The 22,095-nt window shown below is 41.3% G+C and overlaps 1 protein-coding gene and 1 long non-coding RNA gene across 4 annotated transcripts in view; both read right to left on the bottom strand.

Annotated features, from left to right (window-relative positions):
• The window catches only part of LOC137781747 (uncharacterized), a 67,382-nt gene extending 66,356 nt beyond the window's left edge, over window positions 1-1,026 (bottom strand). The window contains exons 1-2 of the long non-coding RNA XR_011077231.1: window positions 947-1,026; window positions 634-710 (exon numbers count right to left, since the gene is read on the bottom strand). This is a non-coding gene — a long non-coding RNA (uncharacterized lncRNA). The remainder of the gene's footprint in view (window positions 1-633; window positions 711-946) is intronic.
• Window positions 1,027-10,555: 9,529 nt separating this feature from the next.
• rragca (Ras-related GTP binding Ca) lies at window positions 10,556-21,483 on the bottom strand. Of its 3 annotated transcripts, XR_011077224.1 has the most exons (8): window positions 21,102-21,483; window positions 18,283-18,486; window positions 17,266-17,465; window positions 14,870-14,984; window positions 14,045-14,187; window positions 13,679-13,827; window positions 10,992-12,636; window positions 10,556-10,868 (listed from the first exon to the last, which is right to left on the bottom strand). XR_011077224.1 is itself a non-coding variant. In XM_068570506.1 (7 exons), exons 1-7 carry the CDS (start codon window positions 21,282-21,284, stop codon window positions 12,482-12,484), a joined length of 1,149 nt encoding a protein of 382 aa, XP_068426607.1. In that variant the 5' UTR covers window positions 21,285-21,483; the 3' UTR covers window positions 10,556-12,481. The 3 variants fall into 3 exon arrangements, 2 of the variants coding, with proteins under 2 accessions (XP_068426607.1, XP_068426608.1); XM_068570506.1 differs by having other exon boundaries at window positions 10,556-12,636; XM_068570507.1 differs by lacking the exon at window positions 21,102-21,483 and adding an exon at window positions 20,846-20,963 and having other exon boundaries at window positions 10,556-12,636.
• Between the last annotated feature and the right edge of the window lie 612 nt (window positions 21,484-22,095).

Raw genomic sequence — 22,095 nt, forward strand, 5'->3', positions numbered from 1 at the left:
ATCCAGACCACGGATGCAGACATGGGGAGAACTTGCAACTCCAAGGCCGCAGTCAGCTGGTAAAACTGTTGCACCCATAAAAAGAACTGTCCACAAACACATCCTTCTTCGCTTTGCAACTTTTATTACATACAAATCCACACTCTCCTCTAAAGGGTCAATACTATCCATCTTCCCTTCACAGTCAGTATGTGTACAAGTCATTAATGCTCTCAAACATTGGAATAACAACATATGAATTAACTTATACTCACATTTAAAGTAAATTATTAGAAATAGACAGTCGTATTAAATCCGCGAGACATATAAAATAAAATATTTCAGGGCGCTACAAAACTAACATTGAATAGTACTGAAACTGAATTACAATTATTTTCAATATATTAATAAAATCCCAGACCTAAAAAATAGCCCAATATCCAAGTAGCTGATGCACTTCCATAATCACAAATTAAGCATTTACAAAAGCACGAGGACACTGAAACTAAAAAGCAGCTATAAGCTAAAAGCAGCTATATCTGCTGCTGTGACGTGACACAAATACGCACTGAAATTGAACACCAACACAACTGAGATTGAGAAAAAATACACATCAATAAAGTGTAAATAACCCTATTTGAGGAGGGTACTCACCAAAATGCATCATGTCGTCTCTGAAAAGATGAATAGGGCCATCTCTTCTTCAAGAGGCCGAGCTGTTGGTGGGTTTTCTGTCGACCAGAGTGACGGAACACTTTAGATAAGGTTTGTTTTGTAAAGTCTTCCTTGTAACTGTAACTTCTTCAGCTAGCTAACAAGTCGTAACTTTAACTCTGACTTTATCCACTCCTCAAAAACAATGCGCACACGGTTGCGCAGAGTTTACCGTTCGTGCAGGTGCTGTCCTGTCCCCCCTGAAAAAGTTTAATAAAGTTGTCTCGGACAACAGTTAAAAATACAAACTCACCGGTGAGTAATGTGACGTCAGCCGGCTCTTCAGCAACAGCGTGGGAGCTTCACGTGCATTTCAGCCGTAATGTCAAGTGAGAAGAGAAGAAGAAAAAAACAGATAGGACGCAGATCCGTTCAAGTTTAGCGGTTTAACTAAATAACAGCTCATGTCAAAGATGGCGCAGGAGTTGTGTCGCTTGTTCTGATTTCATATCCTCTTTTCTGAAATGTTCAAACATTTTCTTCCCAGGAGATTTCCTTTCCATATTCAAAACCGCATGGACATCTACCACTGTCGGTCACCGTGTCTGTAAAATGTAAAACATTTGAATTAATATTAAAAACAGCACCTAAACTATATCACTACTGGTTAAATTTGCCTTCAACAAGACAACCAACGAGTCTTAACCACCGACACTGTCAAAACATAATGTTGACAGAAATACATTTATTTTAAGTGTTTTGTTCATTTAATGCAGGAGTAAGGAATCAAATGACCGCTATCAGATTGTCAACAATTATGTTATCTAATAAATCAAAGACCAAGGGAGATCTTGTCAGAACTGTATCGTATGCTTACTTCCTGTCAGCTGATTTACTTTACTTTTTTTTCTCTTTTTTTATACATTTACAACTGTGAAACTCTGGATGCAAACACAGTCATCTTTTTTCATGTAATGTGTGTGACCATGAATTGTAGCCTACCTCACCATAACATTAACATAACATCTAAATCCAGAACCTTGTTCTTTCTGACCTTTAGATTATGAACTGCACCTGAGCCCCATATGCATCATGCTTTATATGACCCAGTCATTGCTTTTCCTGTACGACTGGAAGGAAGGTACATCCGTTAAAATCTGTACTACACATGCAAGAGATGTGGACCTACTTTTTTTCTTTCTTTTTTTATCTGTCAAGAATGTGCGAAATTATCCAGTTTTCAATAAAATCTATATCCTCAACATCTGAAATGCTCTGACACTCAACTCGCTCTCCTGAGACTTTGACTGCTTCTTCCATTCATCTAACACCTCGCGGGCCTGCACACACACACACACACAGAAACACATACACTCTCTCACACACACATACACTCACACACACACAAATACACTCACACACACAAACAGGTACACAACAGCATGATTCAGTTTATTTTTCCTCAACTCTCTGTTACACTTGTTGGCTGTCACAGAACACCTACTCACTGGCATTGCACACAAACAAATACATGACCTAACTGTGCATTTATGAGCATATGTATACACACACACACACACACACACACACACATACACACACACACACACACTGACTGATCCCATTTACATTGTTTCAAGTAAAAGTCGCTGGGAAATAAAAGATAAAGCACTTAAATTCTCAGATGTCCCTTTGAATGCTTTCAGCAAATAAATTAAGAATACTTATAAACTTCTCTCCACATGCATCTTCTTTTATTCCTTCACAAATTGATGCCCAACAGTCCGCACTAGACAAGAAGAAGAGCGAGGTAGAGGGAGGAAGGAAGCAAAGTATAAGTGGGATGCCGCGGGTGCAGAGAGTTGTGAGAGACTTTTGGGAAGAAGGAAAAAAGACGGAGACAAAAAGAGTGAGAGGCTGAGCCTAATAAGAACCAAGAGACGGCGTGCTGATGTCTTGTGGTGCCATTTGAATACAGGGCAGCAGCAGCTGGAGTCTGTGTCGAACAGCTCTGCACTTCACACAGCATCAGCATCAGGAGAGCATATAGCGCTGGTAGTACTCTGCTGGAGTCTTACACTGCTTCACACACTCCCACAGACCAGCTTGTGTGTGAGCATGTGAGTGTGTGTGTGTGTGTGTGTGTGAATGTGGGAATGACTTGGAGCTCCATGGTTCTCATTACTCAGCCACTGTAATGTGCTCGGCTTTCTAACTTACCATACTGGGGCTGGTGTTCCCACTGTTGGCTTACAGAAAAGGAGAGGACCGGCCTCACCTCTGTTCTGAATGCATTAGCACACATCACATTTCCAATCTGGACCTCAGCACAGGTTCCCAGCAAGTCTACTGAATAGTAACAGGGTGTATGCATGCCAGTGTGTGTGTGTGTGTGTGTGTGTGTGTGCGTGCGTGCGTGTGTGTGTGTGTGTGTGTGTGTGTGCGTGTGTGTGCGTGCGTGCGTGCGTGTGTGTCTGCAAGAGGGAGCGAGGGGGGCTGTGGCAGAGTTTAAAAATGCCCGTACTCCTGTTCGGTGCTGATAAGTTGTGTTATGGGAAACTGCCGGGGCGGACAGCAGGGTCATTAGCATGACTGCAAGATTGAGAGGGAGAGAAGAAGGAGGCAGCGAAGGAAGTAAAGAAGAAGAAGAAGGGAGGGTGGAGAGAAAGAGAGAAATTACACCCAAGTTTTCAAAGTTTTTGAGGGAAACAAGAAAGTGTCCAGGCGTAACTGGACAGATCATCTGAAGACAAACGCCATCCTCTGACCTTTCATGTCCACTTGATGAGTGGCTCCTCTTCAGCAACCGTGTTCATCGTCTGTCACCTCTAAGGTCCACTGATTCCCTGAGGTGCATCAAGGTAAACTTTCTTTTCTTTTTTTATCCATGTCAATTGCCTGTCCGGGGCTACTAACTAACAATTTTGAGGTACTTTACTTGAGTATTTCCATCTCCTTCCTGCTTAATACTTCTACTGCACTACATTTAACTCTTATAATTATTGTGTTTCACAGTCAGCGTTGGGTGCTTTAAATCATGAGCTCGACTCTTAACAAAGTGTTCATTATAACGTAACCTAAACCATTTGCATGCTTTGATCTAAACTAACAAAGTGTAAAAGTATCCAATACTCTCCCACAAAATCAAAGACTCCAAAAAGTTTGTTTTTTTATATTTAAAACAGAATACATATTTGTGTAGTAAAACTTTTTTTGCCCCTCAGATTTATCTTGCGGCCCGTTGAAAGGACCCGCCCTCTTTTTTGGGAACCACTTGACTTAATTACTACAAATATGAACAGTATATAACGTAGTTAAAACAAGCGTCACTTTAGCCAACTCCACCAGTAAATTGCTAAATGCGTATTAATGTGTTATTTAATGACATATCAGTCACAGTTGCTAGTTTTCTGTATAATGAGTACTTTGACTTCAAACATGTTTCTACTGTTCCTTAAGGTACTTATTCTACTAAAGCTGTCCAGTGGTATCCCCACTAATTGTTTCTGTTTTATTGAGTGTAATACATCTGGAACACAAATCTTTTCTTTTATGGAGAAGGGACCTGGGGATCCTTGTCTCTAATGTTCTGTTGCATTACAATCGCCCTCGGTCTCTAAGCATCCGTCCACTCCATCATCTTTAAGTCCACTTGAGCCCAAATATTCTCCGAGGCCTTTTAGATAGCCATTACAACACTATTCTCCTGGCTCGCGCCGTTCAACACCAGAGAGCCTGTTGATTGTTTTAATAGCAGCACCTTCAGTATTGCTCCCTTTAGGAACAACAAATCAAGAAAAATAAAACTTGGATGGCTACAGGACATACTGTATAGGCTGTAAAGAGAACACATACAAAAAGCCAAACGTGAATGGAAAGGCTAATAAAGTCTGCATGACCTACAACGTTGTGAAGGACTTATTGAGGAAATATCACAAACTGGTTACGGAGATTTTTTATGAAGAACCGTCTCCTTTTCTGGGTTATTGACTTAGTTGTTGACCCCTCTTCTACTCATGAAATTGGAATCCTTTGAAAAGAATGTGAAGATTTTTTTTTATTATTGTTATTTGACCAAAAAGGTACTAGAGAGCTCAATTTCTCACAGGGACATACAGTACAGACAGGTGAGAAGCCACAAGAAAACTTTGAAGAAATGAGTAAAGAACCAATTCTTGCAAATGCTTCTATACTGGGTGTAATGGGTCACTGAATGGTTTGATGAGAATGGAAATGATGTGAATCTGCTGTGGCCCTCGAAGTCACCAGATCTCTACCCAACCCCTCAGAGCTCAACTCTCCAAAACACCAAATGAGGAGCTATCTTTGAGAAGAAAGGTGTTTATCTTTTCAGTAGATCTGAATCAATCGCGATACGGTTCAGTTTCAGGACAGAGTTCGGATTAAATCAAATGTATCTGTGATCTGATGTTCAGGGGTAGTCATCTGTTACTGTTCGTTATCAAACGGCTTACTGCTAGTGAAGCACTTCCTGTTGGTTCTTTACTTTGTCACCTATGACTTTCCCCTGTGATTCAGCATCAATACCGTTTCAAAGTTTCCCCCGTGATCGCATCTCACCTTATGTTTTCTCGCCGTTCCCTTAACTATTATTATTATTATTATTATTATTATTATTATTATTATTATTATTATTATTATTATTATTATTATTATTATTATTATTATTATTATTATTATCTATAACTCTTGAATCATCATTAGTTTTCCCTCCAGTTTTTAAAACGTTCTTCCTCAATCTTTTCTCTTGGTGGTGTTGACAGAAACTGCAGGCCTGCATCCAGACGGGCGTAGAGTAATTAGGGAAAGTTTTATTTAAATTTGCAACTAACGCCATTGGATTTTCCTCTGTGACAGGAAACCTTTCTTTGAAAGTGAGGATTTTACAAGCCTACTTCTTCTTCTTTTTTGTCCATCTTTAAAATGCTTATTAAAGCACTTCATGTGTGTGTGTTTTTGTAAAAGTAAGCTCATTAGGCTTGATCTAAGAAAGAAAGCAGACTTCTTTACTGCCACTAAGAAAAAGATAAAAACATATTGCTACTCGTGTCATGTGTGTGTGTTTGTGTGTGTGTGTGAGGGGGGCGGGGAGGGGTGTCATTAGAAGTAGGACATTGACCTGTTTCGAGCGCCATAAAAACTAACACTTTCCACTCGAGCTTCTCACACGAACACTGGTACAACAGCAAGACGCGGCGTCACCACGACGTCACAACTGTCTGGTTTGTTCTCCAACACTAATGAGCAAGTGAGAGAGAGAGAGAGAGAGAGAGAGAGGACCCTGATTAGTCTGGCAGCATCAGTGTCAGACACTCAGCGGGGCATCCACAGCACACTGTGTGTGTCTGTGTCCGTGTGTGTGTATGTGTCTGTGTCCGTGTGTGGGTGTGTGTGTCTGTGTCCGTGTGTGTGTGTGTGTCTGTGTGTGTGTGTGTGTGTTATGTGTATACTCAAGCATTTGTATGACTGCCAGTCTTTGCTCTTTCCTTTATTTTTGTTTCGCCGTTCCTCTCTTTCTCACTTTTTTTCGGCGGTTTTCTTAGTCTCTCTCTCTCTGGTTCTTTAAGCTCCAAAAACTCTGATCCCTGCATTCACTCAGTCTGGCAAATGACTGCAGGGGCTGACAATCCACTGTCAGCATGCGCCGCCACAGTCAATAACGTTGTCCCATGTCACCGCACCACACTGGCTAAAGCTCACATTTCTTATCCCTCCCAAAAACTGCTGCTTAACAGCCCTTCTCTGCCTTTGCCAATCCTGCTAAACGCATCGCCATATATCCCCCTCAGACACCCCCCCCACCCCCCCCCTATCTCCCAGAAACCCCACCCTGACACGTTTTTTTGGTTCTCCAAATGACCAGAACATCCTTGAGCGCTGCATATCTTAAGGTCAAAAGAAGCACACAGTGAAATTCGCTACCAAATGTGATGCGCCTTTCACGACGCCCTCGAATTCTGAGCAAGTGATGGGTGACTGATCTGGCTGTCTGACTGTAACAAGACAGGGTCATGTAGGCTGGACTCAGATACACACCCCAATTGCAAATACGCGCATATACACGCATGCATGCACGGGGCGCAGAGGAGCTCAGACAAGTGTTACCAAGGAATTGTAGTCTCCTCGATAATCCACTTCTCCTCTATCGTGTTCCATTAACCTCACAGTGTACACACACACGCTCCCTCTTTTAGCCCACACAGGCCCTCACACACACACACACACACACACGCACACACGCACGACGTGCACGTCTGTCAGTGTCGGGGCCTGTGCCGTCCAGCTCCATTGTATCTGCATGAGGCTGAGATAATGGCATCTGTCGCTGCTCCTTTTGTCAGCCCCGGCCCCGGCCCCGGCCCCTGCTCACTGCTGGTCCCCATTAGCTGGCTGCTGGCCCGCTGGCCTCTACGCTCCACGCTCTGCTGCCTGACCGAGAAAATGCTGAAGACGCCTGTCCCTTCCTCTAACTCCCACTTTCGTTATCCTTCCACCTCCACTGTCCCTCTCCAGCTCCTCCCTCTGCTGCAGGTTGAGAGTAGTCAGGTAGTTTGTTAAACTGGAAAGGGCGGGAATTAAAAGGAAGATATCTGAAGGCGGTTTTGGTTTCAGTAACAACAGAAGCACCACGCTGTAGTTTTTTGTTTGTTTGTTTGTTTGTTTGTGTGTCAATTAAGTGGTAACATTTAGAGAGGATCTTTGAAAAACATATTTCTAATCCCTCCATACCTCTGGAAATCCACTGCTTCTAAACTCTGAGGTTTTCAAACACAGGTTTTTAAACATTGCAAATGAATCAAAAACAGATTTAGAGCTGCTACTACCAGTTATTTTTACTGTCGATAACCTGACAGTTATTTTCTCAATTAATCGATGAATAATTTGGTCCTGGAACAAAGAAATCTGTGGTATTCATCCATACATTATTTATTGGTTTGGTTGATAGTTCATTTTCCAACTACTCCCATCAACTCTAACAGACCTTAATTAATCGGCAAAAAAACCTCTGTTAAAAAAATATGCCATTTTCAACATAAGAAGGATAGTAAGAAGAAATGTGTCACAGAAAATCCCTCATTCCCGAAGGAAATAGAAGAACATAAAAAAAAACTCAGAAATTGGAATAGGTGTGGCACATAATGTCACATTATTTACATTTTCCAACTTTTAAAGAAAACAGCAAAAAAAAACTGTCTGAACTATTATTGTAATATCAACTCTTATGTAAGTTTTACAACCTATATATTTACTCTTGGGCATATTACATCTGAAAAAGTTAGCCACAGACTTATCAAAGTGCGTTATCGTTACATTACGTCCCTTCATTAACAGCTGGAACCTTGAAGCTGTCTCATTTCATCCAGAAGAAGCTGAATACAAGTACTTGCTGCTGAGAGCCACGTCCATGCCACATAATTACACTGACTGAAGCTGCATTACCTTACAATATAACAAATGAAGCCTGTATTACATCCGTCACCTATCTGAGACGTCTCACTTAGTCTCATCATTTTCCCCTCGTCTCTCATAAGCATGGCTAATAAAATGTAAAGATGGGAGATAGTCCACGGCTGACTGAGATTTTATTAAGAACGTAATGGCAATATCATTGTTGTAATGATACTAAGACATCCAAGATGAAGGGCGGGCCGGGCGAGCGGAAGTGAGCGTGACATCACAGGCAAAAGTATGTTCTGCTGGCTTTATTTCATTATTGGTTAAGCTTCCGTATTAGGGACAGGGGGGAGAAGCAGCGTTGCCTTTGATAAAGCAAAGCAATTTCAGCAGCTGCTACGCTGCCAAATTACAGTTGTACATCATGCAGCTCTCTCTCTCTCTCTCTCTCTCTCTCTCTCTCTCTCTCTCTCTCTCTCTCTCTCTCTCTCTCTCTCTCTCTCACTCTCTCTCTCGCTCTCACTCTCTCTCTCTCCACTGCTTCCTCAACTTCTCCTCACTCTCCCTTCCCTCCCTAGCTGTATGTGATGTTGATCTCCATGTTGCCCGCACTGTGGAGCAGAAAGGCTGAGGGAAGAGTGAGGCAGCAGCCGGTGAAGCAGCAGACAACAGCCCCATCTAGAGAGAGAGTTGAGTCACTGTGTTGCTCCGGGGATATCAGAGGACCAAGCTGCTCAGATTTAGTTTGTATTGGGTTATGATTTTACCTGATTTCTTCATTAGAATTGGTCTCAACGCATGTTGGAAGTTGTATTTGATTGTTATTTAAAGTCACTTTCAATTCGGTGAGGGTTGTTGATGTGAGATTATCGTGGCCATTAAAGGATGTCATTAAGAATTAACACATTTAAAAGTCAAAAAAGTATTTGATCCAGCATTAGTTATCCTAGATCATGAAGACATTGCCATCTGTAATCTATACAACACATACATTGCACACTTTCTGAATTTGCTGGTACTTGTGCAATAGCTGTTTTATAAGATGACACAGCTTAAAACAAAGTGTAAACACTTTTTATTGCAACTTCAGACTCAATACATTTATTCTTTTGTATGTTGCTGTATATTATTTTTTTTTATGCTTAATTTGTATATTGTAGAAACTTCTGCTCTCGCAAACAGAATATTATTTTATTATTCTTTCAAAATGTTTGCATGTGTTCTTTTACTTCTGCTGCTGTAACAGTTGAGTGGAAACATCAACACTTATCCTATTTCATCAACATTAAAAGCACAATTAGGATTTGAGTAGTAAGTCCATTAAAGGCCCAATGCATCAGCTCTATAATCATCCTGTCCCAAATAAGTCCAAATGACCTTCAAAACATCATAAACACGACCTCTCCCCTTCCCCGAACACCGAGTGACTCGCAGATCAACAAACAGTCAGCCTGACAGGTCTAACCTATCTGCCATTAGGCCGTCAAGATATCACACTTTGCTTTAATTCACCATCTTTCAGAGTGTCACACTTTATATTCCTTGGCATGGGAAGTCTACATGCGGATGCATAATTTATCTCAAATTAGCGCCTATTTGAGTAAGCATCAAAGCAAGGCGGCTAAGGTTGGAGGAGAGCTTAAGGAACCGCAGGGAAACCACGGCCAGGATTAATGCGGGAGATTTTTATAAGAAATTACTGGCTTAATGAAGTGGATAAAAAAGCTGTCAGTGTTTTATTGCATCTAAATTGTGTGGAAGTGGTGTTTAGCTGTCTCGCCTACTCCCCACATAATGGCTCGTGACAGTAGCTGTGAGGCTTATTTAACTTAACTGGTGAATAACTTGCATGCTGAAGCTATTCAGCGACTTGTTTTTAGACCCACTAAACCAAGAAGGGGATTTTTTCTCTCTCAGTCATTACACCATGAGAACATCAGCCAACTCAAGAAAACAGACAATTAGATATTGCATTGACTCTTTTAAACATTTCAGTAAAAGTTATTGGGATTTTAAAAAGGTCTTTTTAGACTATTAACATTTTGAAAACCAGGAAACACAACCTTTTCTTCTCTACAAGCTGTTTGTGAGCCGATCATCATTACCGAACAAGCATAATGCCCTCCCTTGCTATGATGTAGGGCCACTGGGTGTACTGGGTGGGTGTACTGGGTGTACTGGGTGGGTCTCTGCACTGCTCCCTGTGGTAATTGAAGCTGCTGACATTTATAGTCAGACTTTAAAGTAAAACTCCACACAGGCTCAGACAATGGGGCATGCTTACTGTAAAGCATGAAAACAGTTACTGGGCTTGGAGAAGTGAATAAAACACAGAACAAGTCACTGTGTGGGAACAACGGCATAATCCTACAGCGCCATCTTGTGTTTGCTTGTAGGTTTGCATTAGATTAAGGGCCGTTGAGCAGTAATTTGTGTCGCCTTGTCATTTGTTTGAGAAGTTTTGAGAAATAAATCCAGATAGCAATCAGACAATAACAACATTAACAAAAATTTAAATTTTCATTTATTTCACATCGTATATAACATCACAATACATAAAATCAATCATCCATCACAGTTCTGATGTGCAAGTGTTTATTTTCTGCTCACTGGATTGAGAACATCTCGAGCCGATTTCAAGATGCAAAGTCACAGAGTTACAAAAATATCTTTGCCGAGTAAAATTCCAAAACGCCGTCAAATCTGGAACGCGAACGTTTTAGCGTTTTACTCAGCAAACGTATCAAGAGAACTCGTCAGTGCAGCTTCACGAGTCAGGTTCCTGTTCTTTAAGCAGCCAGAGTTCCCACATCTCACCCCTGAAATAAAACACACGGACATGAACATATTGCATTTCATTGTAATGGCAAAAGTAAAGAAATTTGGTCTTTTTCCCTCCTTATATATGCGTTTAATTGCCTTTGTTAGCTTCACTTCCTCACCTTTGAATGCAATGAGCAGCATTAAGGTTGAGAGCGATACGAGTTGACAACACGTCGATGGATGCATGCTTGGAATGGGTACATTTTGTTCTTGAGGATCCGGCTGAACAGAGCCAAACTAAGTACACAACATGAGTTAATCATTTTGGGCAGGACTGAAACTGTAGGTGGGGAAAACATGCACTTTTAAACCGGCTCACATAATCATCATCCCAAAATGTCTCAGACGGACGATGTTGAGTGCGGACCCTCTGCACCAGTCCTGCATCTCAACCGAATACTTGTCTTTCTCAGATGGCAACAAGTACGACTTTCATCATGACAACTTCTCACCGCTTCACGGTTGACTGAGCCATTCAATCACTTTGGCAGTGCTTTTACAATAAACAAGTTTCCAAATTTCAAACCAAACTTATTTTAGTTTTCCTTACAAACTATCACAAACTTAATCATAAGTTTTAATTTTCAGTTGGGTACACACAGAAAAGTTTCTTTCACTGATTGAAAAGAGTTTAAATTACGCTAAGCTTCAGTTATTGAGAAGGACGTTAACTCTTTCTGTAAAGGTCCTAGTCTGGGATCAAAATAAAACCTTCATTGACACATGCATGCACGCATTCTCTCTCTCTCTCTCTCTCTCGCACACACACACACACACACACACACACACACACACACACACACACACACACACACACACACACACACACACACACACACACACACACACAAACACACACACACACAGACACACACACACGTTAGATGGACAACACAATCCCTTTTCAGTCTGATCACAAAACCGTGTTTTCCCTCCACGAGTGAAACCAAAAAGCGAGTTTCGGGCAGCATTCAGGTAGCGTGAGGTGAGTGGTGCTGAGAGAAAGCTTGCACTGCAGACAAGCTCCATCTACATAAGGCCATCTCTGGACATGTGTGGGTTGGGACGAGCAGTTCACATCCCCCATCATTTGTTTTGTTGTTGTTTTTTTTTACAGTCAGCACAGAAGTGGTCGGGGATCACGAGACGGACTCCTGCAAACTGACGTCGCCGTTTGTCCGTGAGCAAGAGGCGACCACACGGGTTTGTTTCCCTCCTCACATTGTTCGTTAAGAGGGACCAGCAGCTTATTATCGCGGCATTTCACCGCTTTAGGAAAGAAATATCCTGAACCTTTTCCTGTCCAGGAGCAGTTTTAGGCTTTTCGACTTGCCTTTCACTTCGACTCTTCGCCTTGGATTCACCTAAAGACGAATGCTTGAATTTCCCTTTCCATCTTAGCTTGAGAAGCCTGACGCGCTGCTCCAGGGTCTCACAATACTCAGGGTGCTGACGGAGAGGGAGGGGGGGGGGGGATTGAGAGTAGCGTGAGCCCCAGTTCAGTAGTCTCTTCTCTCCAGGCTCTCTGGCCCTTCTCCATGTTTCCTGGCTTCTCCCGTTTTTCTTTTTTTTTTTTCAATTTTTTTTAATTTTTATGTAGCATCAGTGTTTAGACAGTGTTGCGCGGCGTGCCGTTCAGTGCGACGGCTTTGGTGCAGGGAGAGCCCACCGCCTGGGAGCCAATGGGACGCTGGGCGGACACGCCCACCTCAAATACTTCATGGATGGCCTTCCGGAAACAGTGGAAATTGTAGTCTATTAATCCTAAAAGAGGCAACAAAGACAAACAGATTATGTTAGGACATATACAAGTCTTGAATTGTTACAAACACTTGCACATTTGATTATTTGGTGTATTTTTCAATACAGTGTCATGTTTGGCTATTATTTTTTAATTTTATTTTAATGCATTGCATAACATAAAAATAACCCCTTACCCATCAACAGATTCCCCATAAACGAGATGTACTTTACATCCAAACATATTCCACAACATTTTTCTTTTTAGTACTAATGTAACTAATGTTTACTCCATGTAGACCCAAAAGAGACGATTTAATTTCATGGTCGCTTTCATGATCATGGAGATGTTGAGCTATAGTTTGTTGTCTGGCCTTGCATTGCAACAAGAATGATGTCATGTAGTGTTAAAGCGCTTCGAGTGGTCGGAAGACTAGAAAAGCGTTTTACAAGTACAGGTCTATTTACACCACAAAAATAAAAACTTAAAAAAAAAACTTAAAAAAAGACCCAAAGTTGAGCATCTTCTTGATATACCGTCAAATATAAAAGACAATATTTCAACTATCAAAATGCAGCAGCATTGTTAGCAAAGTCAAAAAGGAGCTCCGCCACTTTGACAGATTAGGATCCATTTACTCATCACAAAAATATCACGACCAGGATCGTGTCATTTCCTGCGTGGCTTTTGAAGGAGCTTTTCTGAATTCTGAGAAACTAATCTTGACAATCTCATCAGCAGGAGTCTCTAACAAAATAAACCAAAGGATAAAAGTCAGGATATCTCGGCCACTACTCCATTTGTTATTCAATATATCCTTTTTAAAATCTGTATCTTATATATCCCCAAACTGGAGTGCATAACTAGACTGCTGGATTTTCCCTGTAATTTACTTGTTGAGGCGTCCTTGTTTTGACTTCCTGCCCTCTGTAAACATGCCGATACACTTGCTGCAATGCTCAAATAACGTGGAGGAAAATATGAACGCGCTTGACTCAAAGCCACATTAGCCTAATTACGCCAAATGAGCTGCAGGGGGATCAGAGATTGCTTGTGAAAGTTTACCTTTGCGCTCGAAGCTTTCCTCCCGCAGGATGCAGACAAGCGCCAGGAACTTGGTGACCTCTTTCAGGTACAGCACAGTCGTGTTGTTGAGCTTAATGATGGCCATGGACTCCTTGTCGTAGGCACTGCCGCTGCCATCCTCTCGCAGACTGATGTGGCACAATACAATGCATCGTTCAGGGGAAAAATAAAGGCATACATTAAGTTCTGATTCAGACAAAGTATTCAAAGAAAACATAAGGTTGAACTCTATAGCCTAAAATATTAAGAAAAGCATGTTCTGTTTGTATTTTATATGTAAATCAATATGAGAGTTATTTCAAAATACTCAATAATTCTTCCCCCCCACGTCTAAATCACACTCACCCGTAGATGCAGGAGACGTCGATGACCACGTCGATCATGTCACAGCACAGTTCATAGGACTGCATGTCGACAGGAGAGCTGTCTGTGGCGATGTAGATCTTACTGACCACATCAAACAGAAAGGCCTTCTCTATCCCCGAATTCTGCCATTGATGAAGACGACAGAAAGGAGAAATGAAGGATGAAGAGACAAAGGGGTGAAAAAAGAGCCGTAAGGAAAATATTCTGGCTAACGTCTGAACTGTATATAATAGATAGAAGAACGATATGAAAATGCTTTGAGACATTTATTATTTGGTAACTGTTGAGCTACTTTACAAGGGCACCAACTAATACGTTTCTCTTTATTAATAAAATGTGAGACAAGAGTGAAATATTGTTTTCTGAAGCAAAGGTTCACGTAACAAAATTACTTAGTTTTTTAACTACTCAAACACAAAATTATTGATCAATTGTTTCAGCACTAGATATACATTCTGTTTATACTACGATAGGTACCCTTTAATATGTCTCGGTGTACAGTACTTAGGTAAAGATATATTTGTATTGATTTTGCATCAACGTGATAAAGTATTATCAATTGGTATACAGCAATAATATTCAAAATGTATCATTGACGATATGTGCAGCAAACATGTGCAACATCCACAGACCGTCATCATAATCAACCACGATAAAGGGCACTGGAGGAACTGCTCACCATAAAGTGGCACCGGGGTTGGCAGTGACTCACATAATGCGGCCGTCATGCATTTGTCACGCTGGCCAATGACAAAGTCACAAGGAGCTTGATTTAAAAGTGTTGGCTGCTCTGAGTTTACTTACTGAAATGAAGATGTTTAGGAGGTTCTCCAGAGTGGGAAGCTGAGGGATGAGCTTCTGCACCACTTTGCTGAAGGCCTCAAAGATGGAGTGGTCATAAATACTTGTCAAGTAAAAGCTGAAAAACATGAAGAAAAAAAAGGAAGTCAATAAGCGGTTTCTAGTCGGGAACACTTCTCACTTCCTGAGAGCACATATAATAGCAGATAAAAATACAGATAATCACGATGAAATACGCAACACTGGATGGTAGAGAAGAGCTGGAAAGCTGAGTCAGACATTGAAAAAACACAGGAATAAAAACGAAATGTTTGCACACAAAAAACAGACTTTGTACGCCAAACTGGACACGCATGACTTGCCATTTTGTTACTGAGATATAAAAACAAACGAGGCACATTCAGGGAAGAAAGCACTGGAGAGCCACAAAACAGAGCCATAAAAAAATAAAAAGGCCCTCTCAGCGTCGCTATATTTCCAGGACCGCTCCGGCTGTCGAACCGGAATAAACAACAATCTCACCCCACATAAAACACGGTGCAGCGAGTGCCAGCACAAACCAAACATCAGCCATTAAGCTGCTGCAGAGATGACCGCGATCAGCCTGGTTCCACAGACTGTCTGGGCAAAGGCTGCAGCTAATGAGGACATTCATGTTTAGTTTGGGCATGCAACAAACAATTATTCTCATTATACTCAGAAATCTATTGATTCATTTACCATCTACGAATCGTTTTGTCTTTAAATTGTAAAAAAAAAAAAAGTATAAACGACACTGATTATTTGAGTTACAATGACAAACCAGGGAGAAAAAAAATCGTAAATCTGAAAGGATGGAACTACTAAATTTGCTTAATCAACTAATCCATAATTATTTCAGCTCAATGCTCTAAAAATCCTCATAGTCAACAAGCAAACACATATTATAGTGTTTTACTCTGACGAAAGGACTTGATTTACTTCTTAAATTGATTAATAATACAGTCATGAACTAGCTTTTCCGTCCGATTAACAAAGCATTAAGTCCAGTTATCAATTCAGCTCAACCTTGAATATGTCGGACGTTGGGAACTTGCTCTGGTTTCTGAAGCGTGGGCCATTGTTTCTTCATTAGGAGATCAGAGAGGAATCTCACAGTAAAGCTCAAAGTTTGCAGGACATCGGCTACTCTGCATCAACACTACTGAAATCACCAATAAGCTCCTCCCCCGTGTCACACACACCAGTCACTTTTCACTCAGTTTCACATCCTGAGTAAAAACCCTCTTCAGGGATTCAATTAAAAGTCATTTGCGATAACGCTGATGTTGTACTTCAAGTGCAACACCTGAAACCGTGAGTTTTCACTTTCAAACTTAACAAAAGTGTAATGCAGTGGGAGGTACATCTGACTGGTGGTTAACGCCTACATGTGTTGTTTTAACACGGAGAATTGCTCAAAACAAATACTGAATTAATTCGTTGACTACTGTAGCTACAGTCATAAATAACCAAACATCATAGGATGAGCTACATTCGAGAAATAACTTCTCAAAAATTAGGAACATTGTTTTAAAGAAGTTAGAAATAGGCACAAAAAAACGTCTAATAGAAAATCCCCACAGACGTAAGAACACGTGGGGAATGAAGAATTAAAAAATAAGTATGAAGAACCCTTAATGCCTCTGCACGTGTTCACATTCAGCCAGCATGAGCGTGTGGTTATGGAAATGCTTTTGGGGGGGGATTAAGGCTCATTTCTAAGCTGCGACTATGTTTTTGATCAAATTTAGGTAAATACGCTCTGCAGAAAGTCTGACTTCAAACATTTAATACAATGTGTGATTTGTTTTGATGATTTCATTTTGTGACAAAACCATGCACCTCTGATTTTGGTGATATTGATATGTTCAGATGAACTAAAAACAATTGAAAGTTCCTTAACGAGTGATAAAAGAAAATTGCTATTTCTTAAGATAATTAATTCATTGAAACCTCTTTGGATTATCTGAAAAATTAACTGTCGCAAAGATAAGTTTGTAAGCTGATGAAAACTTGACATTTTGGAGAGATGTTTGGTGTTCATAGGACAATGACGCAGTGTTTATGCATTCAAATTACTGAGTTATAACCCTTTTGAGTCCGACAGAGTGTTTATTAGATCCACCACTTTGTTGCAGTGAGTTTGGAAATATGTGTTTTTAAGGCAAAGTTTAAAATAAATAGTAATACGCAGGTCGGACAACCTGATGTTAGGAAAAACTAAACATGCACAGATAACACGTGTGATAGTGTGATAGTGTGTGTGTGTGTGTGTGTGTGTGTACCAACTATGCACCAACATGTGATTAGAGAGGAGGGATAGATGAATTCTTCTTTAGCCTTGTACAGATGTTAAAAGTTAAACATTAAAATATTACCTCAGATGCAGCTTTTCTAAGCTGGCGTCTGCCAGATCGTCGTTGGCTCTCTGATGGATATCTCTCTGGGTTTCGATCTTGTGATCGTCCGAGAGGCCGTCCACTTTGTGAATAAACACCTCGAAGTTGATCTCTGGATTGACTCGGTAGGCCCGAGACACAGTGAGGTGAAGTCTGCCCAGGGCCTCCACATAATCATCCTAAGAGGAAAGAATGCAAGGTATTAATACACATATTCAATATGCACATCTTTTCAGAAAGATCATCATGAAACTGGGTACAAAACGATACAAACATGGATCACAATTAATTTCTATGGCTACATTGATGCACACAATCATCAGATTAATAACCGGTATTTCTGCTATGCTGTCAGATGAGTTAAAGCATTTCAGAACAACATAGTTAAGTGTATTGAAACATTTATCGTAGATACCTCAAAATATACGATGAAATGTCTCAGAACCGCATGCAATGCAACTATCTCCTGCTTGGAATAAACCTAAGAAAATGTCCATTTTCAATATTTTAGGGCAGTGAAAGATGATACTTAATTGCAATTACAGCTATGCCACAGCCAATTCCATTCAGGAATTTGGCCCAGGTTTGAGGAAATGTACTGCGGCATGTCTTCAAGACAAAAACAAGCCTCCTTAACTATCACTGTGTGACCAACTGCTGAAACTAATTGAACCTGATGCACCTACTTGAGTACAAACAAACCCTGCAATCAGATCAGCCGTGGCTAACATCACAGCTGAGATTACTTCTTGAAAGCACTTAGAGCACTGGCATAAGAGGCATGGCGTGTAATTGTCTTTCATCCCAGCTATTCTGGCTGTCCGTCACCAAGTTTTTTCTCAAAGGCTTCAATTTCATCTTACAGCACAAAAAAAAAGTTTTTTTTATGCACGCATTTTTAAATTTGATAAAATGGAAAACGTGTGTAGAAGTGAGTCAGAATATTTTCCGATTTAGAATGTTACACATGACACAGATTTCTTCCCTGTTCCTCACCTGAGCATCGATGACAAATATCAAAGCTCCGGTTCCTCTGAAGATCATCTCGTAGTCGAATGTGGGGTCAAAGAAGTCAACTTGACCCGGGAAGTCCCAAATCTGGAAGTTGACAAAGGAGCTGCTGGAGATGTCGTCCTTGTAGATCTTGTTGGTGCTCTCCAGGAACAAAGTCTCATTGGGAGACATTTTGTGGAAAACCACCTGAAATCAGAGGTTGAAGTAAAATAAATTACTTGTATTGGTGAAAAATGTACAAATAACATTCAGTTTTGTATTCAGAATTTGCCAGTGTGAGATTTGTTCCCAAAAGTATTTGTCATAAACGCAAAGACAACAATTCCTGGTGCGCAAGATGATCCCAGCCGAGAAATAATAGACCTCCTACCTGCCATTGTTTCTTTGGTGGATGGTTCTAATTGTTTTGTTCATACAGATAAACACAAATAAATGACAGAACTTTTCTTTTTCAGAAATGTGCAGAACCTTCAGTATATTTGGATTCCTTCTATCCATCCATCCATTATCTTAACCGCTTATCCTCATTAGGGTCGCGGGGCGCTGGAGCCGATCCCAGCTGTCAAGGGGCGAAGGCAGGGTACACCCTGGACAGGTCGCCAGTTCATCACAGGGCAGACATATAGACAAACAACCATTCACACTCACATTCACACCTACGGGCAATTTAGAGTCCAATTAACCTATGCAGCATGTCTTTGGACTGTGGGAGGAAGCCGGAGAACCCGGAGAGAACCCACGCTGCCACGGGGAGAACATGCAAACTCCACACAGAAGGACCTGCCAGACCAGTATCCGAACCCCACCCCGCCCGGGATCCGAACCACAGACCCTCTTGCTGTGAGGCGTCAGTGCTAGCCACTACACCACCACCTTCTAATGTTTGTTAAATTACTGTTTAATATGAGTGTTAAATAGCTGAAACGTTACACATTCTTTTAATATTATGACAAATATTCATATTAAATGAAATACATATAGAATACAACTTCATATGCAGACTTGTTAGTGTTTCCTTTACTAGTTACACAGAAACGTATGTGTTGTAAGTTATTGTCCAATGATATGTTTGGATCTTACAAAACAGCCTCTGTCAAAATAATATTCCTTTATGGGAAAGAATACCCCGGCAGGATTGTATTTTGGCTGATGCAATAATTCAAGCGTTAAGACATCATCCGGAGGTCACATGGAAAGCAAGAGAGAAAAGGGCACAACATCGCAGACTCACTCTGATGCAGCACTTTGATGCTAGGCATTTGTCGACTGTCTGCTGTCAGACTGCAGCTATATGAAGTGAAGTCTGATCAGGCACTAGCTCGACTGAATACAGTGAAAAGGTAGAAAATAAGTTGCACTGGGGGATGGTGGAGGACATGGGAGTGCTTTCCTCACCACTACCATTTTGAATCGGTGTGTGGGCCATTGAGGTCAAAGGCCAATGAACCAGCAAAAAGCCAAATCACATGTTTTTCATTCCAGACTGGAGGTTTAAGGAGAACATTAATCTAAGACTTGACAGGAGTGTGGATTATAGCAAAACAGTGCAACTGTTCACTTCAGGACAGAAATCTGCCAGTCTTTACATTTATTCCTTTAGGTGATGTCTGCGGGACAGGCTCCTGGCGAGTCATGCTATATCAGGCCTAATTCTACTTCCCTCTTGAATTTAACATAAATAATAAAATGTGCATATCATCTATTATGCAACCACAGTGCCCATCTGAAAGAGTAAACTTGAAAAATATAAGCAAGACAGCTAACCTTGCCGTAGGATGAATGACATGGAAAAGGTTTTTAACTCAAGTAGGAATTACTAACTGGCCAAAGTGGACAACAACTTCAAGGGGTTGTAATAATTTGATTATTGCACCTTTGTTCTGGAAGTACAATATTGACTACGGCAAGGCTTGTCGAGGGAACTTGTGTCAAAATCTTACTCAGCTTTAAAAGCTTTTGTGTTTTAGTTTGAGTGTAGAACTCAGATTTCCACGCTGTTTTATTGCAGGGGTGTGGAGCATTACAGGTCGATGCATACCATAGCATACAAAAAATATGAGGCCAATAGTTAAAGAATTAGGCTTATATATGGAGGAAAACAGAGTTGTTGACTGGGTGAGGATCAGGGTGACTTAACACCACTGCTAAAGGGAGTACTGGTTGCTCTGGGAGGCGGTGGGGGGGTAGAGGGCATGGGTGAATGGGTGTATATTGCACATGGGACGGTTTGGTGTTGGGCCATCAGGGGCCCCCTTAACTCATTAATCCAGCTTTGATTTTTTTCTTTAAAGTGGAAAGAAAGAAGACCATGTTGGCCAAACTGGAGATACTTCTCCTGGTGCACTGATTTAAAACCAAGTGCCAGGACTCGCAGACGGGTAGGTGTGGTCGGGTTGCAGTCATGTGAGCTAAACGTCAGTCCTCGCCCGGTTCCTTACAGCTAGGTGGGACTCGGATATATTTGGCAAAATGTTCGACAAGTTGTTAAGCAAACAGTCACGTGCCTTCATATGTATGTGTCAGTGAAGATGCACGCGGGCGTCACCTGTCCACCTGGTTAATAATCCACTGCTGTGGCTACACCCGCGTCAGCTAACACTTGGAGGCTTGCCGGGTCATCAGCTGCGGGATCGGGTCTTGTAATGTCTGTTCTTTCCCTCTCGTGAAGCCAGACGTGCTGAACTGAATGGTTAGATATTCTGGCTGACGTGCCGTTTACGTGTGTGAAGCAGCAGCAGCAGCAAGGGGGTAGCTAACAGCTAACAGTTCAACGGCTAACAGTTTAATCGTCTTTCCCCTACCTTCTGGATGGACGATTTTCCACTTCTCCTCAGACCCATGAGCAGGATTCTAGGTTTGCTGTCGGACGCCGACGGACTGTCCTCGATGTCGGCCTCCTCTTCGCCGTAACCGAAATCTTTGGGGAAGGAGTCCGCCACCCCATAACTGTCCGCCAGCTGTTCCACCTCGTACTGAATCGACATTTTGACCTAACGACGGTCGCGTCCCCCCTCTGTTTCTCTCTTTCCCCACCCCCGCCCCCCTTTTTACTTGTCGGTCGCCAACGCCCGTGTTTGTATCGGGGCAGTGGGTACGGGCCAAACTGTCGCTTCACAATGAATATAGTTTGTCAATAAAGCCCAGGTTACTTAGAAACACCGAGTGTGATCCCACACATTTCGGATTTCCTCTCCCGTAGAAAAAAAAAAAAAATACCCCTTTGTTGCCACCCCTTAATTCTGATTGGCTTTCCGAATTCATTTGCGATAAACGATTGGTCAGCAGCTCCTGTCACTCTACTGAGGTTTGTGGCTGTCACCTGACTAGTACTCAGACCTGTTTTGTGACCTATCACCCGAATAATACGCAAATACACACTCTTACCAAACATATTAAATACATTTAAGTTTCCTACATTACCACTTAATTTTTACATTTTAAATTGTGGTAAAAAATAAGTGAGCGTTTAAAGGAGATTGCTAAACAATGAGACGACTAGAAAGTGAGCAGAGCTGGTATTCTGCGATATGACCAGCAGATGGCGGCAGAAATCAACTAAAATAAGGCTTTCATTGTCTTTATTCAATGTCGGAATTAATCGGGTCCATACTATTTTAAAGAATCAATAAATAGTTGTAGCCCATTTGTAACACAAAACAAACACACAACAAACAAAAGAAAAACAGAAGTGCATTCTTGTAGTGCTTTCTTTTATTTGCATCATAAGTAATCGGCAGCAACAAAACAAATGCTGTCAACTGCCAATGACGGTTTTTGCTCTCGCCAGTCAATAAG

This window comes from Clinocottus analis, unplaced genomic scaffold, assembly GCF_023055335.1.
Source record: "Clinocottus analis isolate CAN_PGR_092001 unplaced genomic scaffold, fCliAna1.0.p SCAF_9, whole genome shotgun sequence".
Taxonomy (NCBI): domain Eukaryota; kingdom Metazoa; phylum Chordata; class Actinopteri; order Perciformes; family Cottidae; genus Clinocottus; species Clinocottus analis.

Coding starts and splice junctions, on each gene's coding strand:
- rragca (XM_068570506.1), bottom strand. CDS start 21,284: ATGTCGATTCAGTACGAGGTGGAACAGCTGGCGGACAGTTATGGGGTG. Junction 17,466..18,282: donor TATTTGTCATCGATGCTCAG/GTGAGGAACAGG, acceptor CTTTCCTCTTAG/GATGATTATGTGGAGGCCCT. Junction 14,188..14,869: donor TCCTAAACATCTTCATTTCA/GTAAGTAAACTC, acceptor CATCAATGGCAG/AATTCGGGGATAGAGAAGGC.